This window comes from Oncorhynchus keta, chromosome 33, assembly GCF_023373465.1.
Source record: "Oncorhynchus keta strain PuntledgeMale-10-30-2019 chromosome 33, Oket_V2, whole genome shotgun sequence".
Lineage (NCBI taxonomy): Eukaryota > Metazoa > Chordata > Actinopteri > Salmoniformes > Salmonidae > Oncorhynchus > Oncorhynchus keta.
The window spans coordinates 5,961,767-5,989,715 of NC_068453.1; the positions used below are offsets into that span (position 1 = coordinate 5,961,767).

Consider the following 27,949-nt stretch of genomic DNA (forward strand, 5'->3'; position numbering starts at 1 on the left):
GTGTTGACCATTTGAAACGTCAATATTGTGATGTAGTTTAACGATTACAATACGACCCTATATCACGCACTGGATAGATTCTTAACGGGTGGTTGGAGACCCAAATTGGGTCGCGGGAGGCTTTGAAAGGGTAGCTGTGTTATTTAAAATCTGGATATGATATATTTATATGAAATATATACTCCATTCTGAACTTTAATGACTAATCCCAGAATCAGATATGAAGTGTGTAAAATTATTTTCAAAAGTATTTAACTTTGAAAAATCACATGCAGTATTTTAAGAGCTACAACATGTAGGATCTTAATTTTCATCCCTCTTCTGTTGCTGAGAACTTTCCATGAAATGCAGACTTGTACTGTATTCAAGGTTTAAAAAGGCTCCTAAATTTCAGAATTTCCACTTTAAAATGTCAGACTGGTTTTGCCCAAATGAAAAATGTCAATCAACCGCTACAAAAAATTCCATGAATTACAATCCATATAATAATTGAAAGTTCCTGTTGCTGCAGGACTATTTTCCTGCTCTACTGTAGCTGTAAACTGGATCAAATTAAGATCCTACATCTGTATTAGCACCGCTAGCAAATTTGGTTGATTTTGTGATCCCAACATTCATCATCAAGAATATGAGCTATAAAATAGTTATTTCTGGTTGCTTGTCAATGTTATCTGGCTAACTCATTGATCCTGCTTTGTAGTATACTCCTCTGTTAGCCTTGATACTTTCTGCCTGTGTTCGCATCAGAGGCTGATGGGAGGAGCTATAGGAAGACAGGCTCATTGTAATGGCTTGAATGGAATAAATGAAACACATCAAACATATGGAAATCACATTTGACTCCGTTCCATTAATTCCATTCCATCTGTTACAATGAGCCCCTCCTCCTATATCCCCTCCCACCAGCCTCCTCTGGAACCATTAAGCTATTAAAAAATATTGAAAACAATAATCCGATGAAATATTGAATTTGGTCAGCTACCTTCAGACTAGTCTCGGAGCGAAACAACTGACGTGTATGTGTTTGTGAGAGACTCACCTTTCAATAGAGGGGTCATATTAGTGTGTAGCCCAAACTGTTCGGACGCTACAGACAGAAGTATGCAGATAGGCTGTACGGACTTCAGACGAGTCCCGTGATGCTTGTGAGAGTTGTAGACCAAAACTGAGAACACCATCGTGTTTGTGAGAGTCTCATCGTTCCATAGAGGGGTATTTCCATTCGGATGCTACAGACGTTTTCGTGAGAAGACCGAGTTTCATGGTCTGAAAAACACCACTTTAAGCTCTGCCAACTTTCACAGCAGATGCTGGTCTCTGAGCATTTCGTATTATTATATTATGTAAATCTGAGCGACCTCATTTAGTATGATATGTTACATTTAAAATGTTATGTATTAATTAGCAAATGTCCATCAACCATTTTGTATTATATGTTACGAATTGCAATTTGCAAAATGTACAATACTTTCTAATTAGTAAATGTTCCATATGTTACTAATTTGAAAAACGTATGATATGTTACAAATTCTAGCTAGATGGATAAAGTTAGCTAGTTGGCTCACGTTAGCTAGGCTAGGGTTGAGGGTTAGGGGTTAGAGTTTAGAAGTTTGGTTAAAGGGTTAGGGGAAGGGTTAGCTAACATGCTATGTAAATTCAGCAAAAAATAAACGTCCTCTCACTGTCAACTGCGTTTATTTTCAGTAAACTTAACATGTGTAAATATTTGTATGAACATAACAAGATTCAACAACTGAGACATAAACTGAACAAGTTCCACAGACATGTGACTAACAGAAATGGAATAATGTGTCCCTGAAAAAAGGAGGGATCAAAATCAAACGTAACAGTCAGTATCTGGTGTGGCCACCAGCTGCATTAAGTACTGCAGTGCATCTCCTCCTCGTGGACTGCACCAGATTTGCCAGTTATTGCTGTGAGATGTTACCCCACTCTTCCACCAAGGCACCTGCAAGTTCCCAGACATTTCTGGGAGGGAATGGCCCTAACCCTCACCCTCCGATCCAACAGGTCCCAGACGTGCTTAATGAGATTGAGATCCAGGCTCTTCGCTGGCCATGGCAGAACACTGATATTCCTGTCTTGCAGGAGATCACACACAAAACGAGCAGTATGGCTGGTGGCATTGTCATGCTGGAGGGTCATGTCAGGATGAGCCTGCAAGAAGGGTACCACATTACATTTACATTTACATTTAAGTCATTTAGCAGACGCTCTTATCCAGAGCGACTTACAAATTGGTGCATACACCTTATGACATCCAGTGGAACAGCCACTTTACAGTAGTGCATCTAAATCTTTTTAGGGGGGGGGGGGGTGAGAAGGATTACTTACCCTATCCTAGGTATTCCTTGAAGAGGTGGGGTTTCAGGTGTCTCCGGAAGGTGGTGATTGACTCCGCTGTCCTGGCGTCGTGAGGGAGTTTGTTCCACCATTGGGGGCCAGAGCAGCGAACAGTTTTGACTGGGCTGAGCGGGAACTGTACTTCCTCAGTGGTAGGGAGGCGAGCAGGCCAGAGGTGGATGAACGCAGTGCCCTTGTTTGGGTGTAGGGCCTGATCAGAGCCTGGAGGTACTGAGGTGCCGTTCCCCTCACAGCTCCGTAGGCAAGCACCATGGTCTTGTAGCGGATGCGAGCTTCAACTGGAAGCCAGTGGAGAGAGCGGAGGAGCGGGGTGACGTGAGAGAACTTGGGAAGGTTGAACACCAGACGGGCTGCGGCGTTCTGGATGAGTTGTAGGGGTTTAATGGCACAGGCAGGGAGCCCAGCCAACAGCGAGTTGCAGTAATCAAGACGGGAGATGACAAGTGCCTGGATTAGGACCTGCGCCGCTTCCTGTGTGAGGCAGGGTCGTACTCTGCGGATGTTGTAGAGCATGAACCTACAGGAACGGGACACCGCCTTGATGTTAGTTGAGAACGACAGGGTGTTGTCCAGGATCACGCCAAGGTTCTTAGCGCTCTGGGAGGAGGACACAATGGAGTTGTCAACCGTGATGGCGAGATCATGGAACGGGCAGTCCTTCCCCGGGAGGAAGAGGAGCTCCGTCTTGCTGAGGTTCAGCTTGAGGTGGTGATCCGTCATCCACACTGATATGTCTGCCAGACATGCAGAGATGCGATTCGCCACCTGGTCATCAGAAGGGGGAAAGGAGAAGATTAATTGTGTGTCGTCTGCATAGCAATGATAGGAGAGACCATGTGAGGTTATGACAGAGCCAAGTGACTTGGTGTATAGCGAGAATAAGAGAGGGCCTAGAACAGAGCCCTGGGGGACACCAGTGGTGAGAGCGCGTGGTGAGGAGACAGATTCTCGCCACGCCACCTGGTAGGAGCGACCTGTCAGGTAGGACGCAATCCAAGCGTGGGGGAGGAGGATGTCTTCCCTCTAACGCACAGCGTTGAGATTGCCTGCAATGACAACAAGCTCACTCAGATGCTGTGACACACCACCCCAGACCATGATGGCCACTCCACCTCCAAATTGATCCCACTCCAGAGTACAGGCCTCGGTGTAACGTTCATTCCTTCGACGATAAACGCGAATCTGAGACAAAATCGTGACTCGTCAGTATAGGGCGCTTTTTGCCAGTCCAGTCTGGTCCAGCGACGAGGGGTTTGTGCCCATAGGTGACGTTGTTGCCGGTGATGTCTGGTGAGGACCTGCCTTACAACAGGCCTACAAGCCCTCAGTCCAGCCTCTCTCAGCCTATTGCAGTTAGTCTGAGCACTGATGGAGGGATTGTGCATTATTGGTGTAACTCGGGCAGTTGTTGATGCCATCCTGTACCTGTCCCATAGGTGTGATGTTCGGATGTACAGATCCTGTCCAGGTGTTCTTACATGTGGTCTGCCACTGCGAGGACAATCAGCTGTCCGTTCCTGTCTACCTGTAGCGCTGTCTTAGGCATCTCACAGTACGGACATTGCAATTTATTGCCCTGGCCACATCTGCAGTCCTCATGCCTCCTTGCATAATGCCTAAGGCACATTCACACAGATGAGCAGGGACACTGGGCATCTTTCTTTTGGTGTTCTTCAGAGTCAGTAGAAAGGCCTCTTTAGTGTCTTAAGTTTTCATAACTGTGACCTTCATTGCCTACCATCTGTAAGCTGTTAGTGTCTTAATGACCGTTCCACAGGTGCATGTTCATTAATTTTAAATAATTAATTAATGTTTATGGTTTCAATGAACAAGCATGGGAAACAGTGTTTAAACCCTTTACAATGAAGTTATTTGGATTTGTACAAATTATCTTTGAAAAACAGGGTCCTGAAAAAGGGATGTTTCTTTTTTTGCTGAGTTTAGTTGCAATGTAGCTAACAAGTAGAAAGTAGTTGCAAAGTTGCTAATGACCTAAAAGGCAAAAGTTATCTGTGATCAGATTTGAACTCACAATCTTTGTGTTGCTAGACGTTCCCATTATCCACACACCCATCCATCCTACTTTAATTTTTGCCTTAAGTAACCACCTGTCTTATGTAACCATACCAAATGTAACGTATCATACTAATTTGAGTGTCCCGGATTTTACGTCTAGTTTATGAGACCAGGCTATTGGCAGGGGTTATAGATTGAGATGCAGCCCATGCAAAAAAACATATCTGTAGCTTAAACTGACTGATTTTGATGGGGATTTTTTATTATTATGCCAATTGGATTTACATAAGTATTCAGACCCTTTGCTATGAGACCGGAAATTGAGCTCAGTTGCATCCTGTTTCCATTGATAATCCTTGAGATGTTTCTACAACTTGATTGGAGAACACGTGGCACATTCTATTGATTGGACATGATTTGGAAATGCACACACCTATCTATATAAGGTCCCAGTTGACAGTCCATGTCAAAGCAAAAACCAAGCCCCAAGGTCGAAGGAATATTCCGTAGACCTCCAAGACACGACTGTGTCGAGGCACAGATCTGAGGAAGGGTACCAAAACATTTCTGCAGCATTGAAGGTCCCCAACAACACAGTGGCCTCTGTCATTCTAAAATGGAAGAAGTTTAGAACCATCAAGACTCCACCAAGAGCTGGCTGCCCAGCCAAACTGAACAATCGGAGGAGAAGGGCTTCGGTTAGGAAGGTGACCAAGAACCTGATGGTCACTGACAGAGCTCCAGAGTTCCTCTGTCTAGATGGGAGAACCTTCCAGAAGGACAACCATTTCTGCAACACTCCACCAATCAGGCTTTTATGGTAGAGTGGCCAGACGGAAGCCACTCCTCAGTAAAAGGCATATGACAGCCCGCTCAGAGTTTGCCAAAAGGCACCTAAAGACTCTCTGGTCTGATCAAACCAAAATTGAACTCCTTGCCTGAATGCCAAGCGTCACGTCTGGAGGAAACCTGGCACCATCCCTACAGTGAAGCATGGTGGTGGCAGCATCATGCTGTGGTAATGTTTTTCAGCAACAGGGACTGAGAGACTAGTCAGAATTTGAGGGAAAGATGAACGGAGCAAAGTACAGCGAGATCCTTGATGAAAACTTGCTCCAGAGTGCTCAGGACCTGAGACTGGGGGTGAAGGTTCACCTTCCAACAGGACAATGACCCTAAAAGCTTCTTATGGATCAAATCCATTTAGCGGAATCGATTTGACAACATCCGGGGGAAATGGCAGAGCGCCAAATCCAAATTAAATTACAACAAATATTAAACTTTCATGAAATCACACATGCAATACACCAAATTAAAGCTACACTTGTTGTTTATCCAGCCGCAGTGTCAGATTTCAAAAAAGTCTTTACCGCGAAAGCAAACCATGCTATTTTCTGAGGACAGCACCCCATCAAACAAAGAAGGACAATCATAATTCAACCAGCCAGGCACGACACGAAACTCAGAAATAAAGGTATAATTATTGCCTTACCTTTGACGAGCTTCTCCTGTTGGCACTATGTCCCATAAACATCACAAATGGTCCTTTTGTTCGATTAATTCCGTCGTTATAAACCCAAAATGTCAATTTATTTGGCGCGTTTGATCCAGAAAAACACTGGTTCCAACTCGCACTACATGACTACAAAATATCTCATAAGTTACCTGTAATCTTTGTCCAAACATTTCAAACTTTCCTAATACAACTTTAGGTATTTTTTTACGTAAATAAATAGATAAAATAAACTGCGTTCAATACCGGATGAAAACAAAGTGAAGCACGTTCCAGGTCGCACGCACCAAAACATTACAGTGCACCTGGAGTGACACAGGAAAATAACAGGGCTACTCCATCATTTCTCAAAAGAAAAACATCAACCAATTTCTAAAGACTGTTGACATCTAGTGGAAGCTATAGGAACTGCAGGCATTTTTCTATTAAAACGGGCTTGCCATAGAGAACCAATGGAAAACAGATTAACCTCAAGAAATGTTTTCCCTGGATGGATTGTGCTCGGGGTTTCGCCTGCCAAATCAGTTCTGTTATACTCACAGACTTTATTCAAATAGTTTTAGAAACTTCAGAGTGTTCCCTATCCAAATCTACTAATAATATGCATATCCTAGCTTCCGGGCCTGAGTATCAGTTTACTTTGGGCACACTTTCATCTGGACGTGAAAATACCGCCCCCTATCCCAGAGAGGCTAAGCACACAGCCAAAACAACGCAGGAGTGGCTTCGGGACAAGTTTCTGAATGTCCTGCCAAGTTTCTGAATGCCCCCGCCAGAGCACGGACTTGAAACCGATCAAACATCTCTGGAAAGACCTGAAAAAAGCTGTGCAGCAACGCTTCCCATCCACCCTGACAGAGGTTGATATTATATGCGGAGACGAGTGGGAGAAACTCCCCAAATACAGGTGTGTCAAGGTGTGTATGACGCTAGAAATGCAGTGATGAAAGCCGATGGGATTCCTAATCAGACACGTTTGTTCTACATGTGGTGTGGATTTCAAAAAGACAAGAGTTTTCTTTTAGATGCTTATCTATCTAGAAGGAGAAACCCATTTTAATTAGATCAGATGGGTGTGTTGTAACTGTTGCCAAATAATGACATTAACATATATTGCTAAGAATGTGAGAGTAGGATGACTCCCCTGACTTCAAAATATTTGTATTTCTAGACAGACCGCAATTTCTGATACCATGATGCATTCTGATCAACTGGCTTGTTCTTGTGTCAGGAAACTACATACCACATTTATCAGATAATATACTGTACCTGGCCAATACAACAGATCAAAGATTTTAAAACCAAATTCCTATTTAGTGCATTTTGGTCTTTGTAGGGCAGAATAGAATTGTGTGTGTCAGTATCCATAACCTTGCCAACAGACAAAAAATATCAGTGGTTCACCAATCAGGGCCTTGATGGGCTTGGCAACAGCAACAATGTGTAATTACATTTTTCGGGGGGAGAACTTTTCTTTGGGACAATCAGGCGATGTCCTGACAGCTGATACACAAATGTTCCTGCATTATTCTCCTAACCCTTAGAAAACTGGACGCAAATGTTCCTGAAACTTCCCACGAAACGCGTCTAGAACATTGTTGTATATTCTGAGAACATTGTAACCACATTCTAGATCTATTCTGTTTGAGGGAATGTTCACACAAACACAAACATGCTAAAAAGATTCTCAGAAGGTTTTTGCTTACATAATATACCCCTAACTAATGGAAAACTGGACAATCCAACATTAGGGGAACATTACGGGTAATGTTACAAAAACGTGCTCTCTCCATAGAATTGATAGCCGGAATAGTGGCCAGCTGGGCTTGTTTTTTGTTGTTGTACTGCACAGCTGGGGTTGTGAGTACTCTGTTAAGTGTATAATGTGTATAAGTAGTATAAAGTGTATATCAATTGCATAAATAAATATCTTACATTGTCTTTCATCTTCTCTCTGCAGGGCCTCCATTGCAAAAGTAAAACCCACTGTGAGTGCATTACAATACACCCATTACAAACAATGTTGTTATACTCTGTGTGTGTGCTTGATTGTGTTGACAATGACACTATGGTAAATCTCTGATGGGTCCTGTGATCAGATATAAATTGATGTCTGAAATACATTTACAATACAAGGATCCAGTTCAAATGTTTGAGGTATGGGTGGTCTGAGTGATACAACTTTTGCAGGTTTGTTCATTGAAGCATGGACCCCCCATACAGTACAATAGTCATAGTCCAAGTAGACAAACATTTGATTTGATATCTATCATCTGATAAGGTAGTAGTCAGGGCTTTCGCATGAGGTATGAGTAGAGTTGACTCCTTTCTTCTCATTACATTGCTGGCTGTTGAATATTGCTGGTTGTTGTATATTTGTATACATTTGTCCTGAAAGTTTAGCTATTTTGAATGTGAGTAAGATTTCAAATGAATTTATTATGGAAAAAAGCTTGAAATTGAATACATCCACTGACTTTAACCTCCTGTTTCCCCATACAGATTCCTTTGCCCCATGCAGGACCCAGAAAGCAGGCCTCAACACCAGTGTTGTCTTCCACAACGTCAGCCTGTCCACAGTGATGAGGTGTGAGGGGAAACAGAAGTGCTCTCTTCACTTTCGAGTTCACACTGCTCTTCAGCTCAGTGGTAGGTTGGGCTCTCTGTTTCCCCTCACACCTCATCACACCTCATTGCTACCACTGTAACATCAAATGTATTATCTAAGAGAGTTTCAGAGGGTGTCAGAATATGAATGTCAGCTGTTGCTAGTAAATTATTGATTTCATGAACCTTGTTTATTAAGCTACAGTTGGACAAAAAAGTATTTAGTCAGCCACCAATTGTGCAAGTTCTCCCACTTAAAACGATGAGAGTGGCCTGTAATTTTCATCATAGGCACACTTGAGAAAATAAAATCCAGAAAATCACATTGTAGGTTTTTAATGAATTTATTTGCAAATTATGGTGGAAAATAAGTATTTGGTCAATAACAAAAGTTTCTCAATACTTTGTTATATTCCCTTTGTTGGCAATGACAGAGGTCAAATGTTTTCTGTAAGTCTTCACAAGGTTTTCACACACTGTTGCTGGTATTTTGGCCCATTCCTCCATGCAGATCTCCTCTAGAGCAGTGATGTTTTGGGGCTGTTGCTGGGCAACACAGACTTTCAACTCCCTCCAAAGATTTTCTATGGGGTTGAGATCTGGAGACTGGCTAGGCCACTCCAGGACCTTGAAATGCTTCTTACGAAGCCACTCCTTCGTTGCCCGGGCGGTGTGTTTGGGATCATTGTCACGTTTCATCTTCAATGCCCTTGCTGATGGAAGGAGGTTTTCCCTTAAAATCTCACGATACATGGCCCCATTCATTCTTTCCTTTACACGGATCAGTCGTCCTGGTCCCTTTGCAGAAAAACAGCCCTGATGTTGTTTCCACCCCCATGCTTCACAGTAGGTATGGTGTTCTTTGGATGCAACTCAGCATTCTTTGTCTTCCAAACACGACGAGTTGAGTTTTTACCAAAAAGTTATATTTTGGTTTCATCTGACCATATGACATTCTCCCAATCTTCTTCTGGATCATCCAAATGCTCTCTAGCAAACTTCAGACGGGTCTGGACATGTACTGGCTTAAGCAGGGGGACACGTCTGGCACTGCAGGATTTGAGTCCCTGGCGACGTAGTGTGTTACTGATGGTAGGCTTTGTTACTTTGGTCCCAGCTCTCTGCAGGTCATTCACTAGGTCCCCCCGTTTGGTCTTGGCCATAGTGGAGTTTGGAGTGTGACTGTTTGAGGTTGTGGACAGGTGTCTTTTATACTGATAACAAGTTCAAACAGATGCCATTAATACAGGTAACGAGTGGAGGACAAGAGGAGCCTCTTAAAGAAGAAGTTACAGGTCTGTGAGAGCCAGAAATCTTGCTTGTTTGTAGGTGACCAAATACTTATTTTCCACCATAATTTGCAAATAAATTCATTAAAAATCCTACAATGTGATTTTCTGGATTTATTTTTCTAATTTTGTCTGTCATAGTTGAAGTGTCCCTATGATGAAAATTACAGGCATCTCTCATATTTTTAAGTGGGAGAACATTGGTGGCTGACTAAATACTTTTTTGCCCCACTGTATATGTGCTAACGTGGGCTATTTTTAGCACTTTTCTGGGATGCTTGATTGTTTTTATTGCTTACTGGGAAGCTTATCAGAGGTAGACATGCTCATGTTATTTGTGTTAGTGCTGCACACAGTGTACTTCCTACCTTGGCACACCGTCAGTGCTAACAGTATCACTCTTGTTCATAGGCACATGATTACCGCATACAAAGCCTGTGGGATCAGCAGAGGCATTCAGAGCAGTAAGAGGGACATCAATTAGGTTACTTACATTGTGCCTTCCAACACCGCTGGCATAATGTACATTTGCTGAAGCATTATGACAACTCAGCGGCACAATGGTAGGGATAAATGAGCTGGGCTTGGATCATTGATAAGTAATTGTCTCAACGCAGCCTTAAAATGCTGTGGAAGGATCTGGGATCTGAATGATTTGGGTGGATCCCATCCTATTTACAACATAAGCTTTGTTTCCAGAAGGTATCAAAATTGTCAATAAATGTTACATCCACAGAGCTGCAATAGTCTTGTAGACAGTAATGGAGGGTTAAAGGTCGGCTGAACCGTTCAAATGGGGGGTGGGAATTAATGCAAATAGTCTGGGTAGCCATTTGATTAGATATTCAGGAGTCATATGGCTTGGGGGTAGAAGCTGTTTAGAAACCTCTAGGACCTAGACTTGGTGCTCTGGTACCGCTTGCTATGTGGTAGCAGAGAGAACAGTCAATTAGCCTTCATTTTTAATGGAGTTTGCAAGTGTATAATTATGTTCAAACTGCAATGTTTGTACATCCGCTAATTAAAGTCAGCCAACACGTAAAACCTGAATGTCAATATGGAGTCAACATTCAAGTGTAATTTAAAAACAAATGTAAACCATTTAGAAATTGTGCTACTAATGCACAAACACTTCTCGTAAAAGTAATCATGTTTTTGTTTGGTTAGCTTTTGGAAATTGTAGAAATAAAACATTTTCCTTCTTCAGAGGTTCCAGCTAGGCAGGCTAACGTTAGTCAGCTAATTCATACAGTAGGCATATATGAATAATTATATAGTTAATATAAATAGACATGCAATCATTATTGACTGTAGCGCATAAAAAGCACCCACAAGCTACCAGTGGCTGGAAACGCAATCTAACGAGTGACACATTTCCTGGCGAAGGTGGTCCATTTAAAAAACAAAATTCCTTCCTCCCTCGCCCCTTGCCCTGCAAGTGTAAGCTCGTCAGACATAGCATGTCATAGCATGTCATCAGAAGTGTCCACTTAATTTGAGAGCTGAGGGGGGAGAGGGTGTTTCTGTGAAGTTTTTGGAATGCAACCTATGTTGTGAAAACGGCATACCACTGAAACCAGATAGACCACTATGAACGGAGCCATAGTGTGTACTTCCATAGTCAGTTCTGTACAGCTGAGAGCGAGATGGTGGCCTGAGGGGGGAAACCCCTGCGATAATATCTTATCTGGACCTTTGATTCAGGGTCACGCTGCTTCCTGTAGCGCATGTGACATGCACGTACGCTCACACACACACACAGGTTGAAGGCAGCCAATTCAGGAAGTGCTAAAATTGAAATATGAACAATTTCTGACATCTAAAAAGGTTTTAAATAAATTATTTATACTTTTCAATTTATTGAGAATAACTTTTTTGATTATTGAAATGTCATATTTGTTTACTTCCTGAATTGTTTACTTCCTGAATTGACTGCATTCTATTTGAATTGAGCCCAACCCTGACACACACACACACATATGTAATTATGATACTTGTACTGACCCTGTATAGCTTGCATTCTCGTGATTTCTTTAATGCTACTATTCCTCAGAGCACATCCATGGCGTCTCCATATGCACTGTCACCGCAGGGATGATGTTGGAAATCTGTAGGCTCGTCAGCTTCCCCAGAGTAGCCAGAGAGAGACTGGAGGGACAGCAGGTACAGTAGTACACTACCACACCATGCACCCTACCATACTACAAACTACTACACACTACTACAGAGAGACTGGAGGGACAACAGGTACAGTCAGATATTTTTTTTGTGTGTGAACATTACACTTTGTTAATCAAAAGCCAAGCAAAACATTTCTGTACTTTAATGTGTGCTTGTGGCAACAAAAACACTTCTCTATTGATAGGAACAGATATGGATCTGGCTTTAAGAACACTTGTAATGGCTGGTATGTTTATTTGTTTCTTTTCCTTCTCTCTTTCTCAAGTTGGAGGTTCAGAATGACTGCTCTGAGGTGTGGCCAGGTCAATACGTTCACGTCACTCTAAAGACAAATCCAAGCTACTGTGGAGTCACCTGGACAAGCACTTACCAAGTCCCAGGTGAGGATGAGGACCGTGATCAATGGTGAATGATAATCATACTAATAATGGATTGGATTTATATAGAGCCTTTCTACTAACTGAGGTACTCAAAGCGCTTTACATAATACGGGGGAAACATACCTCTTCCAGCAACAATGTGTGGCACTCACGGGTGATTCACTGCAACCATCTTGTGCCAGAACGCTCACTACACATCAGCTAGCATGGTGTAGAGGTGAGGATATATGCCAATTAGGAATGAAGGAGATGATTAGGTGGCCATAATATCAACCGATTGATTGAAATCGCCATTTCAGCATCTTGCACACACAGATTCCCAGTGGATCATGTTGGTTAAACCTGACTGTACTTTGATTATTTAAGAGCTATTGAGTTGGGTGAGTAAACTGACACTGCAGGCGTTCATAAGCAAAACTAGTGAGTCAGCAAATGTCTAATGCAGAAACACTTTAAATGTCATAAAACCCTCATTTCCTAACCGAAAGTCACACTACCCTGCTGAGCAAAACAGCATAGACCAGCATGATCAGCAGGGTAGTCATGCTCTTACTCAATGTGCATACACAATGATCATATGTCGAAGCATTGTTTGTTTTACAGAGAACAAACCTTAACTTGGTTTTAAACTATATTTCAGAATGTAGCAGCAGAGATCTTCGGAGTAACATTCCAGAATGCATCAGTAAGTTTGCTAGATTTTTATTTCTCTATTGTTCTATAGTTCACGACAATTGAATCACTCTAGATATCCCTTAGCAAATCAAATCAAATCAAATCAAACATATTTATATAGCCCTTCGTACATCAGCTGATATCTCAAAGTGCTGTACAGAAACCCAGCCTAAAACCCCAAACAGCAAGCAATGCAGGTGTAGAAGCACGGTGGCTAGGAAAAACTCCCATAGAAAGGCCAAAACCTAGGAAGAAACCTAGAGAGGAACCAGACTATGTGGGGTGGCCAGTCCTCTTCTGGCTGTGCCAGGTGGAGATTATAACAGAACATGGCCAAGATGTTCAAATGTTCATAAATGACCAGCATGGTCGAATAATAATAAGGCAGAACAGTTGAAACTGGAGCAGCAGCACAGTCAGGTGGACTGGGGACAGCAAGGAGTCATCATGTCAGTCTAGCATGGGTTACAATGACAGACTATTTCTGCGTTCAACAAGGCTACATTTTTGCCTCGCCAAACCCGACAACAGCATACTAATTCTGCGTTTCCTTGTGTACCAATCAGCCTACAGATATTGGCAGTGCATCCATTTCCCTTGACTGTGTGATTACTGACTGACTGTGTCCTATGACAGCTGGGAGGCTAGCGTACACTGTGGACTCAGACAGAAAGGAGCTGGCTGTGTCTGTCTCAGACATGTTGGAGGATAAAGACTATCACCTGAGACTGTGTCACAGAAAAGACTACACCTGTAGAGACACAGGGGCCAACGCACTGGTAAGATTCCAGGAGATGGAGACCTTAAAGAGTAAACGTTAATGTTCAAATTGTGAGACCCTGGTTCGCCTGGAATCCATAATGTATATTTCACTATTGTTTCACTCAGTGCAATGAAAGCAGTGTGTGGATTCCAGGCTAGGCACTGATAATGTTGAGGCACTCCTCCCACTGCCAGTAAGTGTTGTAAAAGAGGTGATAGTGAACACTTTGTGCATACTCTGATAGTAACAGAGGGAAGAGGAAGGTCATAAAAATGCCTCAACCAGATGGTATGAGACAGGCATCATAAATCAGTTGTGTTATACTCGATCAGACCCTGGATTCAAATGCCATTTGAAATGAAGTACTTTACCTGGGCTTGATTGAGCTTGCCTTGCACAATGGAACCAATATACAGTTGAAATCGGAAGTTTACATACACCTTAGCCAAATACATTTAAACTCAGTTTTTCACAATTCATGACATTTTATCCTAGTAAAAATTCCCTGTCTTAGGTCAGTTAGGATCTCCACCTTATTTTAAGAATGTGAAAATGTCAGAATAATAGTAGAGAGAATGATTTATTTCAGCTTTTATTTCTTTCATCACATTTCCAGTGGGTCAGAAGTTTACATACACTCAATTGGTATTTGGGAGCGTTGCTTTTAAATTGTTGAACTTGGGTCAAACGTTTCAGGTAGCCTTCCACAAGCTTCCCACAATAAGTTGGGTGAATTTGAGCTTGGTGTAACTGAGTCAGGTTTTTAGGCCTCCTTGCTCGCACACACCTTTTCAGTTCTGCCCACACATTTTCTATTGGATTGAGGTCAGGACTTTGTGATGGTCACTCCAATAACTTGACTTTGTTGTCCTTAAGCCATTTTGCCACAACTTTGGAAGTATGCTTAGGGTCATTGTCCATTTGGAAGACCCATTTGCGACTAAGCTTTTAACTTCCTGACTGATGTCTTGAGATGTTGCTTCAATATATCCACATAATTTCCCTACCTCATGATGCCATCAATTTTGTGAAGTGCACCAGTCCCTCCTGCAGCAAAGCACCCCCACAACATGATGCTGCCACCCCCATGCTTCACGGTTGGGATGGTGTTCTTCGGCTTGCAAGCCTCCCCATTTTTCCTCCAAACACAACATTGGTCATTATGGCCAAACCGTTCTATTTTTGTTTCATCAGACCAGAGGACATTTCTCCAAAAAGTACAATCTTTGTCCCCATGTGCAGTTGCAAACCGTAGTCTGGCTTTTTTTTATTGCGGTTTCCTCCAGCATCTTCACAATGTCCTTTGCTGTTGTTCTGGGATTGATTTGCACTTTTCGCACCAAAGTATGTTGATCTCTAGGAGACAGAACGCGTCTCCTTCCTGAGCGGTATGATGGATATGTGGTCCCATGGTGTTTATACTTGCTTGTACTGTTTGTACAGATGAAGGTGGTACCTTCAGGCATTTGGAAATTGCTCCCAAGGATGAACAAGACTTTTTGGTTCAACCAATTTGTTTTCTGATTGCTTTTGATTTTCCCATGATGTCAAGCAATGAGGCACTGAGTTTGATGGTAGGCCTTGAAATACATCCACAGGTACACCCTCCAATTGACTCAAACAATGTCAAAAGAAGCTTCTAAAACCATGACATAATTTTCTGGAATTTTCCAAGCTGTTTAAATGCACAGTCAACTTAGTGTATGTAAACGTCTGTCCCACTTGTGATACAGTGAATTATAAGTGAAATAATCTGTCTGGAAACAATTATTTGTAAAATTACCTGTGTCATGCACAACGTATATGTCCTAACCGACTTGCCAAAACTATAGTTTGTTAATAAGACATTTATGGAGTGGTAGAGTTAATGACTCCAACCTAAGTGTATGTAAACTTCCAACTTCATTTGTAATAGTGGCAAATTTGCAAACCAGGCCCATCTGGGCACTCCAGGTAGACTAGTATGTCAAATAATGTTTGAACCCAGGTCTGACCCTTGTTCCCTCCCTCTCTGCAGATCAGAAAGGAGGATGTGCTGAAGAATACTACTCTGCAGTATTCTACACCTTTGCCCTGTCTCTGCATCGAGGTAAAGATTTTTAACTGATCATTATCTAGTTAGGTCAATCTTCATCTTCTTGTTAGATCATTTTGTTTGACCTTTATGTAATCAAATGTCTATGACGATCTGGACTGTATTGTGGGAATTGTGGTGTTACAGTGCATTCGAAAGACCCGTGGACTTTTTTCACATTTTGTTACGTTACAGCCTTATTCTAAAATTGATTATATTGATGTTTTCCTTCATCCATCTAGATACAATACCCCATAATGACAAAGCAAAAAAAGGTTTTTAGAAATTGCTGAATTTTTTTTTTCTTTTAACTTCAAAAATATTACATTTAAACAAGTATCCAGACCTTTTACTCAGTACTTTGTTGAAGCACGTTTGGCAGCGATTACAGCCTTGAGTGTTCTTGGGTATGATGCTAATAGCTTGGCACACCTGTATTTGGGGAGTTTCTCCCAATCTTCTCTGCAGATAATCCCAAGCTCTGTCAGGCTGGATGGGGAGCGTTGCTTCCCAGCTATTTTCAGGTCTCTCAAGAGATGTTAGATCAGCTTCAAGTCCGGGCTCTGGCTGGGCCACTCAAAGACATTAAGAGACTTGTCCCGAAGCCACTCCTGCATTGCCTTGGCCTTGTTCTTAGGGTCTTTGTCCTGTTGGAAGGTAAACCTTCGCCCGTCTGAGGTCCTGAGCAAGTTTTCATCAAGGATCTTGCTGTACTCTGCTCTGCTCATCTTTCCCTCGATCCTGACTAGTCTCAAAGTCCTTGTTGCTGAAAAACATCCCCACAGCATGATGCTGCAACCACAATGCTTCACCATAGGGATGGTGAAGATGTGACACTTGGCATTCAGGCCAAAGAGTTCAATCTTGGTTTCATCAGACCAGAGAATCTTGTTTCTCATGGTGATGAGTCTTTTGGTGCCTTTTGGAAAACTTCAAGTGGGCCCTTCATATGCTTTTTCTTCTGGCCACTCTACCATAAAGGCCTGATTGGTAGAGTGCTGCAGAGATTGTTGTCCTTCTGAAAGGTTTTCATATCTCCACAGAGGCTCTGTCAGAGTGACCATCAGGTTCTTGGTCACCTCCCTGACGAAGGCCCTTCTCCCCCGACTGCTCAGTTTGGCTGAGCAGCCAGCTCTAGGAAGAGTCTTGGTGGTTCCAAACGTCTTACATTTCAGAATGATGGAGGCCACTGTGTTCTCAGGGACCTTCAATGCTGCAGAACATTTTTTATACCTTTCCCCAGATCTGTACCTCGACACAATCCTGTCTCGGAGCTCTACGGCCATTTCCTTCGACCTCATGCCTTGGTTTTTGCTCTGATATGGACTGTCAACTGTGGGACCTTTTATAAACAGGTGTGTGCCTTTCCAAATCATGTCCAATCAATTTAATTTACCACAGGTGGACTCCAATCAAGTTGTAGAAACATCTCAAGGACGATTTTTAAAATTAAACCCATACTACACTGGGCCAATTGTGCGCCTCACTATGGGACTCCCAATCACGTCCGGATGTGATGCAGCCTGGATTCCAACCAGGGACTGCAGTAACACCTCTTGCACTGAGATGCACTGCGCCACTCGGGAGCATGATCAATGGAAACAGGATGTGCCTGAGCTCAATTTCGAGTCTCATAGCAAAGGGTCGGAGTACTTATTCAAATAAGTTTATATTGTTTATACATTTGCAAACATTTCTATAAACCTGTTTACGCTTTGTCATTATGGGGTATTGTGTGTAGATTGATGAGGATGATTTATTTAATACATTTTATAATAAGGCTGTAACGTAACAATGCGGAAAAAGTCAAGGGGTCTGAATACTTTCTGAATGCACTGTATATATTTATCCCACAGGGCTGGTCTGCCACCTCTGATGCACCCAGAGTTCAAGTCTTTCCCTTCAGAGACAGTGAGTGTCCTTCAATTTCATGTTTTATTAATTGGTTGATTGTGAAATTTGCAAGATTGTCAGTGCATTGCTTTTGACCGCGTCTCTTTTCTCCAAAGATCTGGAGGAGTTGTGGTCTGGCATTAACTTTGACCCGGTGGAGGAGTTGTTGTCATGGGAACCGGTGTGTCCTGTTGTTGCGGTGATCTCACTGTGCCAAAAACAAGGGGACGATGAGTGTGACGATCTGGCTGGTTCATCACAGACCCTCAACAGGGAGAAGGTTAGGTGCCTCTATCAATCAGCCTCACATCTGTACCTCTGAACTCCTTCACAGTTAAAGGGCTGTTTCAAAGACAAAAGACTGATATGACATAGAAACAGTCAGGCACCAAGGCTATATCACCAGATGACTGTTTTACAAGAACTATTATAGATTCAAGTCCTCATTTAACTTTCCTTTCAGATAACATTCTCCACTGTGGATCCACACCCACAGCTTTGTATGAAGGTAAAGACAACACCTTCGCCTGTGGTGTAATTCAACGACTGAATGCACTTACTATCTGAACTTTCCTGTACATATCCCCTTTGAGTGTGCAGAACAAATGCATCTAACAAATGCATGCTCCTGGCTGTTTTATGTACAGTTTACCACAGATTCTGGATCCTGGATCCGGTGCCCCTTTGCAGATGGGAATTTCCAAGGTAATAGCTCTCTGTAAATAGTGTGCATATAATTATCATGAGTGATCCGTCTGAAGTTGTGAATGACGGACTTTTAAGTGGAAACGGGCAACACAGTTTGTACATCAGCCAAACCCATAACACCCAAGGATAAGAAACCACCCACACTCTAGTATCAGTCTTTACACTAATGCAATATTATGGCACACCTGGATTCAAATAGCATTTTTTGAACTTGTCTGACACAATGGACCAATGGAATAGTACCAGAAGTGCAAACCCCAGCCATATGGCACTCCGGGCATGCTGCATCAAACGCTCAAACGTTTTTGAAAGAAAACAAATACTATTTGAACCCAGGTCCGTTATCTAGTATTACCAATATAGAGTCGTTTTTACACAATTCTTTTTTTCCCCATAGGGATTTTAGAAACTTAAAATAAGGGCTGCGTTTCGTTTAGGCTTACCCTACTGTGATGTTTTGATAACCGTGTAAATCTCTCTGGAAGGACTTTTTTCAGTATATTTGCCTGTATTGACCATTTACCCCCCAAATTGAAATGCTCATTTGCTATCATAATGAACTACAAATGCCATGATGATCTGGACAAGCCTGCCGAATTGAGGCAAAGGTAAGAATCTCTCGATGAACTATTTAATGTTAGCTAAATGTAGTAATGAATAATAAGGGTACATTTATTTAAATGGACAATTCTGTGAACGGTCTTGCGCAAGTTTTAAATTGACACAATACCAAAAGTAAAGGTATCGGCCAGAGATGACGTGCAGGAGCTTGCAGGGATTTCTAGTTATGCATGATGTCTACTTTGACGCTAATTACTATTTTCAAGTCTGAGTAAATCAAGTCGAATATATTGATAAAAGTCACCTTGTCTGAGAGATTTACATGGTTATCAATACGCCACGCCAGGGTAAGTCTACATGAAGCACAGGCCTTATTTGAAGTGTTTCTAAAAATCCCAGATGGGAGAAATTAATGGTGGAAAAACTATTGAAAGTTTCCCTGTTTGACCATTAGGTTTTACGGGTATTATGACACCTCCACTGTGGGGCTCTATACTGCAGGTGATCATACAGTAAGTAATGTTGAATGATGATATTGCCTTGCTCTCCAGCTTGGGACCTGGGTGTCGACCAGCTGGGGCTGGTTTTAACGTCACGGGTCAGAGCACCCCTCTCTCTTCATGTGTGTGTGAAGACGGGGACCTCTGCATGCCACCCAGAACACACACTCCCTGTACATGTGGTAAATACATGTCTATCTGCACCTAATTCTTATCATAGGCAACAGTACTTATTTTTATTTTTTTAAATAAGGGTGTTTGCTTACTATGAAGTCTGCTGTATCAAGGAGCTGTGTTGACTGTACGACTTCCCTAATAACCAACCCAAAATCATTGCTCAACATAAAGGGAACTAACAAACGAGTCACTGACAACCAAAACTAAACTAGGTGGGGTTTTAAAATAGGTTCTGAAAGGCATCAATGGGGGTTCCTACTGAGTGCTGGCCAAGCTAGAGTAGGGTCTTAACACCCACCATGGGATGCCCATTAGAGTTGCCTGATACAGTCAAACTAAAAGAAAAGAACCCCCACCAACTTGAGAGGAGGAAGGGGGTAGGAAAGAGAAGGAGAGGCGGAGGGAGTGGGAGGGAGAAGGGAGAGGGAGGGGTTAGGAAAGAGAAGGAGAGGCGGAGGGAGTGGGAGGGAGAAGGGAGAGAGAGGGGTTAGGAAAGAGAAGGAGAGGCGGAGGGAGTGGGAGGGAGAAGGGAGAGGGAGGGGTTAGGAAAGAGAAGGAGAGGCGGAGGGAGTGGGAGGGAGAAGGGAGAGAGAGGGGTTAGGAAAGAGAAGGAGAGGCGGGGGGAGTGGGAGGGAGAAGGGAGAGGGAGGGGTTAGGAAAGAGAAGGAGAGGCGGGGGAGTGGGAGGGAGATTGGAGAGAGAGGGGTTAGGAAAGAGAAGGAGAGGCGGAGGGAGTGGGAGGGAGAAGGGAGAGAGAGGGGTTAGGAAAGAGAAGGAGAGGCGGAGGGAGTGGGAGGGAGAAGGGAGAGAGAGGGGTTAGGAAAGAGGGAGACAGGGAAGTTTCTCTACCATTAACCTTCTTCTGAACACCTCCAAAACAAAAGTCATGTGGTTTGGTGAGAAGAATGCTCCTCTTCCGACAGGTGTGATTACTACCTCTGAGGGCTTAGAGCTTGAGGTAATCACCGCATACATGTTCTTGGGAGTTTGGCTAGACGGTACACTGTCCTTCTCTCAGCACAAATCAAAGCTGCAGGCTAAAGTTAAATCTAGACTTGGCTTCCTCTATCGTAATCGCTCCTGTTTCACCCCAGCTGCCAAACTAACCCTGATTCAGATGACCATCCTACTCATGCTAGATTATGGAGACAATTTATATATCGGTAGGTAAGGGATGCTCTCGAGTGCCTACATGTTCTTTACCATTCGGCCATCAGATTTGCCACCAATGCTCCTTATAGGACACATCACTGCACTCTATACTCCTCTGTAAACTGGTCATCTCGGTATACCCATCGCAAGACCCACTGGTTGATGCTTATTTATAAATCCCTCTTAGGCCTCACTCCCCCCTATCTGAGATACCTACTGCAGCCCTCATCCTCCACATACAACACCCGTCTTTCTAGTCATAGACTTTTGAGAGTTAAACTGCAGCCTAGCTCTTCCAACATCTCTCATGCCAACTGGAGCATTGGCTCTGCAGCTCTTAAATATCATCTGTGCCAGCACAGGTGAATCTTAGCGAAGCGACAGGTGCAACACATCCTGACCACCGAGGATGACTCCAATCAGCGTGCATGATCAACTTCAAGGGGAACTACACCCGCTGATTTGGCCTCGTTTTTTTGGCTTGCTCCTGAAGAAATACTGGCGGGCCATGACAGGCCATGCAAAACTAATTTGCTCCGTACCACCACAAAGACACACCCATCTGTCAGAACCTTGCCCACAGCTGTCCCCCCCCCCCCACTCAATCACAACAAAGAAACATCCTGCAGGTTGAGTTCAATAACTACAGGCAGATGTACAGTATGGTGAGATTCTGGAGGAAGCTTGAATAGGACCGTAGCCTACAGAACAATTTGAGAAGAATGAAATGGCTGAATTTGTGTAGATATTCTAAACTACATGTTTTGACAACATGCAGGTCCATGTAGAATAAACAACCCTTTCCATAATACAATAGCATCAGTGTTCTGCTAATGTAACAATGTGCACCTTTCATGTCATTCCCAGCTGGTACAGATACTGTGCCTATCAGCATTTTGTCTGGTGGTAAATGGGTAAACAAGTTGTCAAACTTGTCAGAGTGGTCATATCTTCCTGTGTGGTGTCCCGTACACACCAGGAGTTCACTGATCCTGCTGGAGAATACACAGGGTTTCTCCCTCTCCATATTGACTGATACATTCAAATCAATAATAAAAAAAGACAATACAGGTAAAACTTGTCTTGTAAAATGTTCATGCCGAGTGCCAGGTCTCTCTCCATTCAGATACATCGGTATCAAGCCCGTTTGTCAGTCTGGACGTCCTCTTCAATGTCTCCATAGTCACTCTTCTATTACCAATGGCAGTGAGGATAGGTGATACTGTATCGGACACACAAACAGGTACTATGTTTGAATACGTCAAGTGACTGAGGCTGCCGTCTGGCAAAATCATATCCAGTCCATCTGTAGAAATAGGCAGAGTTGAGGCAGAGTTGACACCTGGAATGAAAAGGGTGTTGCTATTACAAGGCCTTTGTGCTGTACTGTATTATCAGTAATCACCTCGTGGTGGATGTGTTGAGTGCCAGGTCTCTCTGAATCTCATGCATCTGTCAACACATACACACAGTCACTGTTCTGATAAGACCTATCTCTAACTATGGCAGTTAGAGATGGTATATGTTTGTGTCAGATATGAACTATGTTGAAGTCAGACTAAACCTACCAAATTCTGATTTCCCGATCGATGACCGTTGGTGAGCAGGCAAGAGGTGAGGTCTTTGCCAGAGCCCCACTGATGGGCAAAGCAACATAGATCAGCTCCTGACCCTTTATCAAAGATACTGGTCGGTCACACACACGTAGTGGGTTATGATTAGCCTGGTGAAACCAACCTGATCGCTCCATTCCACCTTTCTTTTACACTTCAGATATAATTAAAAGCTAAATTGAATGGTGGTCACAGGCTAGGTTATGCCCTGGACATTATATGGACATTCTAAGAAGTAGAAAATAAGCAATAAATAATGTCAGTTTACATAAATTATGTTTCACAGTTGGGTTATCAAATGTATCAAAGTAATGAAGTGGGTAATTTTGTAAAAATGATGAGCCTGTGAAAACTGTAGCAGGCAATCGTATGAGGTGGTATTGACTGAGAGGGCCTGTGACAGTGTGATGTAATAGACAGCCAAGTGGTCAATTGCATTTTGTTCTAAAGAAAGGACAAAACCTCTTGCTAATGCACTTGAAAATCGAAATTACTTTTATTCTGAGGTCTGGAACACCGTTTGGATCTTACAGCGTCAAAAAAGTTACACGTCAAATCACACTGTTTGACGCGTCAAATACGCTTGTTGACCAATCAGGACCTGAATATGACTGCATGTCACATAATTTAACACGTTCATAATTTTTTTTTTTACATAGTTATTACACATTGATTACACTATCACTCGTATTTCATGTGTCACAGCGATTCACCGATACGTATGCCATGATGCTGGTAAAGTTTTGTCTCGCGCGGCTTCCGAAGGAGCGCAGACACACTTCCCCAAGCTCTGGACAGTGCTGGTCATAAAAAAAAGCTAGCGAGCTGAAGGATGCAAACAATGTTATTTCCCAAAAACATAGCAAAACCACGATCTGTTTCAGTAGCTATAGTTAGCTAACCAACTACCTAGCTAGGTGTCATCATCTAAAATACTTATAATTTACAAGATATTTTTTATTTGATTATTGGTGGTCGGACCCACCTATGTGAAGCTAGCCACAATAAGGAATAGCCACAATAATGGAATTTGCAGTTTGCGTGTCATTGACAGTGATGCAAATGAATATAAATAGTGGAATTATGCCATAATTGAATAGATCATGCAAAACGAGGTTGGAATGTTGTTATATAAATTCAACAAAAGACAATAATTTGTTAATTTGAGAAAAATCTGTTGAAATCACACTGGACGTATTAGACTTTAGAATTGCATTGGGGTCATACTTATTTCACTGTACAGCCTTACCTATGGATTGTGGATCAATGAGATGGGTTATGAGTCTACTCAGTGACACCCAGGGAATATTATTGTCTTAGCTCTTACTGCAGGACTCTAAAACCACTGACTTGAGCCACATTTATTCTACCAGTCAACATACTATGTGTATTGTACACTATTCCAGAGGAAAAATAATATAATGTGGATGTTTTAGAGTGATAACTCTGAAGACGACGTTGGGAAAAAAGCTAGCTAGTTATTTTCATGAACTGAAGTTCAACAACAAGTGGCTATCTAGCTAATACTTACTCACATGGATTCCTAAATCATTGCTAAAAATATTGAAAATGACTGCAGATTCTACTGGTCATTGTTTTCAGGCTGGTTGCATTGGCGCTAGCCACGTACAAAGCTAAAGATTGCTAGCTACCGCAGAAGTTGCTAATAACAATTTGCAAACGTTTTTGATCCTGCTCAATTGATCCTGATCTTATTTCAAATGCTCACACAGACTTTTTCCCATTCGGTCGAACAAATAATGACTTATTACCAACACGGTATTGTAAAAACATTTTTCGTGGCCGGTTGTGCTTGTTTCCAGACTTTTCTTTGACAGTGTTACTGATCGTAGTGGTGGAGCTTGGCTTGCACGGGAAAATTCAGCACACACAACAGTCTATAATAGAATTGTGTTATTTGACTTGTCAAATGAAAAGCTTATTTAACATGTCAGATAGGCTACCCTAGGCTACTAGGGGAGCCTAGTGGTTAGAGCGTTGGACTAATAACCAGAAGGTTGCAAGTTCAAATCCCTGAGCTGACAAGGTACAAATCTGTCATTCTGCCCCTGAACAGGCAGTTAACCCACTGTTCCTAGGCCGTCATTGAAAATAAGAATTTGTTCATTAACTGACCTGCCTAGTTAAATAAAGGTAAAAAAATGTTTTGACATGTATTGTCTTTTTAACACGCAAAGACCCAAACCGCGTTCCATAGAAAAGCTGTGAAAATAGCAAGTGAAGAGTGAATTACATTTTTGGGGGGAGGTCACTAAACCACACTGCTGGACATCTTATGATACATTTGCTCTTCCTGGTAGGTCCCAGCATCCGTTCATAACCAGGGGATCAGTCTGGCACCCAACTGTGCACATTGTCAAACAGAAAAACAGTGTCAACAATTGTCATCATGCCTCAATTCTAAATGTGTGGCTTGAGCAATAATGTAATCTCGTTTGGCAGCTAATTCCATGCTTGACAGATGTAAAAGAAGAGACTGCATTTGAGGAACAATGGGAAAGTAATTCTGAAAGTTGATAAACTTGTAAATTCACTTTTGAGAAAATGGCCTTTGAATGTTTTGGTACCTGGGAAGCTCTCCTTTGTCTACACCCATTCAGCATTGTTCACTCCCTCTTAAGCCAAACCGTGAGTAGTGTAGTAAAGATTAAGACTAAAAGTAGTAGCCTACAATAAGGAAGAATTACAGGTAAACAAAGTGTCCAGATAAAAATATTTTATGAATATTAGATTATGCTTACGCAGACACACCAAATTGATGGGTCATGTGAAATAAATGCTCTAACCCCAGCCAGATATTGCCAACTGGATGGGTCTCCACAGAAGGTGTAAATGGTACAGCCAAATGGTTACTTGCATAGTAGCAATATTATAAATAGTGTAAATATAAGTATGTACATGAACAATAACCATATCAGTGATAGAGGAGGTGGTTATATGCATACAATTAGGGGTAAAGTGACTGAGCTGCAGGATAAATAAAACAAATAGTTGGAGCAATGAGTGGCGTGTGTGTTAGGAGAGAATCATTTGAATATAGGCACCGCAGATAGTGCTGATGACTGGTCTGTCCGAACCACGCATGAACAAGGGAAGCTATATTCGGAGAGCCTGTTTCTGTCCTGCCCTTGACTTTGGTGCAGGGCATGTGATGTCCATAGCCTCTTCGTCGCAAAACTCCCTGATCTTCTCAAAAACATACGTTTGTCTAGCTGTGTCCAGTCCAGGTGATGGTTGTACAGGCAGACCATCTATGGGAGGAAGGATGTCAGCGTTGCGCAGCAGCTGAAACCTGGTCCTGATAGTCTGAACGCTCCTTGGCGACAACAACACCAGGCTCAAGAGCATCGAAGCTGTAAAACAGGAAATAAAAAAATGAAGACATTATAACCTTGCACTACATCAATTCACCTCCCAAGTTTAGATAAGAAGAATAACCTCATACAATGCACTGAAAATGATATTCACCTGAAGTGCTGGAACGGCTTGAACTGTGGCAGCGGCCTGAAGTACGGAGTCAGGTATTGTTGCCAGCCATAGCTTTCCACCAGCACCGTACCATCCTCCAGTCCAACCAGCTGTGGGATGTTGACCCATCACAGTGCTGTCCTTCACAACACCAGCAATCTCAGACAAAGTGTTCACTCTGATCTTTCTGAAGCGCTGCTTCATGAGGCCGAAGCACCAGTCGGGGGCAAACTTGGTGTTGGGTCCAGACTGTGGTGGAGCTTGTGAATGATCCGACCAGGCACAATACCAGAGCACAACCTTGTTCTTGTTTTGGCCACTGCAGTTATCACAATTCAGGTCCACGTGTGTTTCCCCAACTCCGTAGTTGGTGAAGAAATGGTGCATGTAGTTGATGACTGCGCTGCCGCCTTTGCTGGATGACATGCCTTCATCAATCACGTAGTTGACTTGTTGTGACACCAAACAAGCCACACTTACGAGGAGTTAAAAAGTAGATGGGACCTGGCTGCATAGGGTCAGAAGGATAGTGCACCTGCAAACAACAAAATAACATTAAGATAAGTTAATGAAAAGAAAATGTGACATAATGCCTCATTATCAGGTAAGTTTTAAGGCAGAAACCCCTTTCATTAAATAAGATTTCCTGTGTCGTTTCCGTTGCTTGGCCCTTTGCTGTGTCAAGTCACTCTGGTTCACACTGACCGTGTGTAATGCCATAATAATCATCTGAAGCTTCAGCCCCCACCCAAACTCTGACCAATTCACTTGCCCTAGCAGCGCCGGTTAGGCTGTTTTCATCCCAGCTAGCAATGAGGAATCGGCCCAGAATCAAAATGAATGACTGCCCAGAATTGGCCTAAGTACAGTGGCTTGCGAAAGCATTCACCTCCCTTCACATTTTTCCTATTTTGTTGCCTTACAACCTGGAATTAAAATAGATTTTTTGGGAAATTACTGAGGATAATAGCAGATGATTTTGCTACTCCTATTTGCCACATATTCAATTTAAGCCTACTAGAGAGTGTGTGCCCTCACTAGAGAGTGTATGTGTTATAGCTTTACACCCCCTGCTATAATGTGGATAAAGAGTTACTTGTCTAACAGAACACAGAGGGTGTTCTTTAACCTCTTGAAGCTAGGGGGCAGTATTTTTATTTGGAAAAATAACGTTCCCAAAGTAAACAGCCTATTCCTCAGGACCAGAAGCTAGAATATGCATATAATATATGACAGATTATGATAGAAAACACTCTAAAGTTTCCAAAACTGTCAAAATTTTGTCTGTGAGTTAAACAGAACTTCTGTAGCTCAGTTGGTAGAGCATGGCGCTTGTAACGCCAGGGTAGTGGGTTCGATTCCCGGGACCACCCATACTTAGAATGTATGCACACATGACTGTAAGTCGCTTTGGATAAAAGCGTCTGCTAAATGGCATATATTATTATTATTATTATATTGCAGGCTAAAACCTGAGGAAAATCCAACCAGGAAGTGCCACTGTTTTTGAAACCTCTCTGTTGTTATGCATCCCTATTGCCCATTTAAAGGGATATCAACCAGATACAGATATCAACAGCCTTTAGACATAGTTTCAGGCTTTTATTTTGAAGAATAAGCGTGAACGACCACATTGCGTAAGTGGATAGGTGGGGGCTCTCAGAGTGAGTTGTGCGCAAAAGAGAAAGGCGGCCATTGTTACTCCCGGTCCTAGTGAAAAGCCAACTGTCCCGGTTGATATATTATCAAATAGATATTTGAAAAACACCCTGAGGATTGATTATAAAAAACGTGTGACATTTTTATGTGGACATTTTGGATATAATTTGGAATTTGTGTCTGCGTTGTCGTGACCGCTCTTTCCGGTGGATTCCTGGGCATAACGCAACAAACTAACGGAGGGATTTGGATATAAAAAATATCTTTATGGAACAAGAGGAACATTTGTTGTCTAAATGGGAGTCTCGTGAGTG

At 42.5% G+C, this 27,949-nt stretch overlaps 1 protein-coding gene across 2 annotated transcripts in view; it reads left to right on the forward strand.

Moving 5' to 3' along the window:
- il17rel (interleukin 17 receptor E-like) overlaps positions 1-27,949 on the forward strand; it is a 43,226-nt gene that overhangs the window by 986 nt on the left and 14,291 nt on the right. For both annotated transcript variants that reach the window (XR_008088954.1, XM_035748485.2), the window contains exons 2-13: positions 7,875-7,902; positions 8,417-8,563; positions 11,864-11,973; positions 12,257-12,371; positions 13,012-13,056; positions 13,683-13,825; positions 15,827-15,898; positions 17,740-17,794; positions 17,893-18,056; positions 18,240-18,284; positions 18,424-18,481; positions 19,597-19,727. Coding sequence is in view for 1 of the 2 variants with exons in the window: in XM_035748485.2 (XP_035604378.1) it covers positions 7,875-7,902; positions 8,417-8,563; positions 11,864-11,973; positions 12,257-12,371; positions 13,012-13,056; positions 13,683-13,825; positions 15,827-15,898; positions 17,740-17,794; positions 17,893-18,056; positions 18,240-18,284; positions 18,424-18,481; positions 19,597-19,727 (1,113 nt within the window). In the remaining variant the exon portion in view is untranslated. The remainder of the gene's footprint in view (positions 1-7,874; positions 7,903-8,416; positions 8,564-11,863; positions 11,974-12,256; positions 12,372-13,011; positions 13,057-13,682; positions 13,826-15,826; positions 15,899-17,739; positions 17,795-17,892; positions 18,057-18,239; positions 18,285-18,423; positions 18,482-19,596; positions 19,728-27,949) is intronic.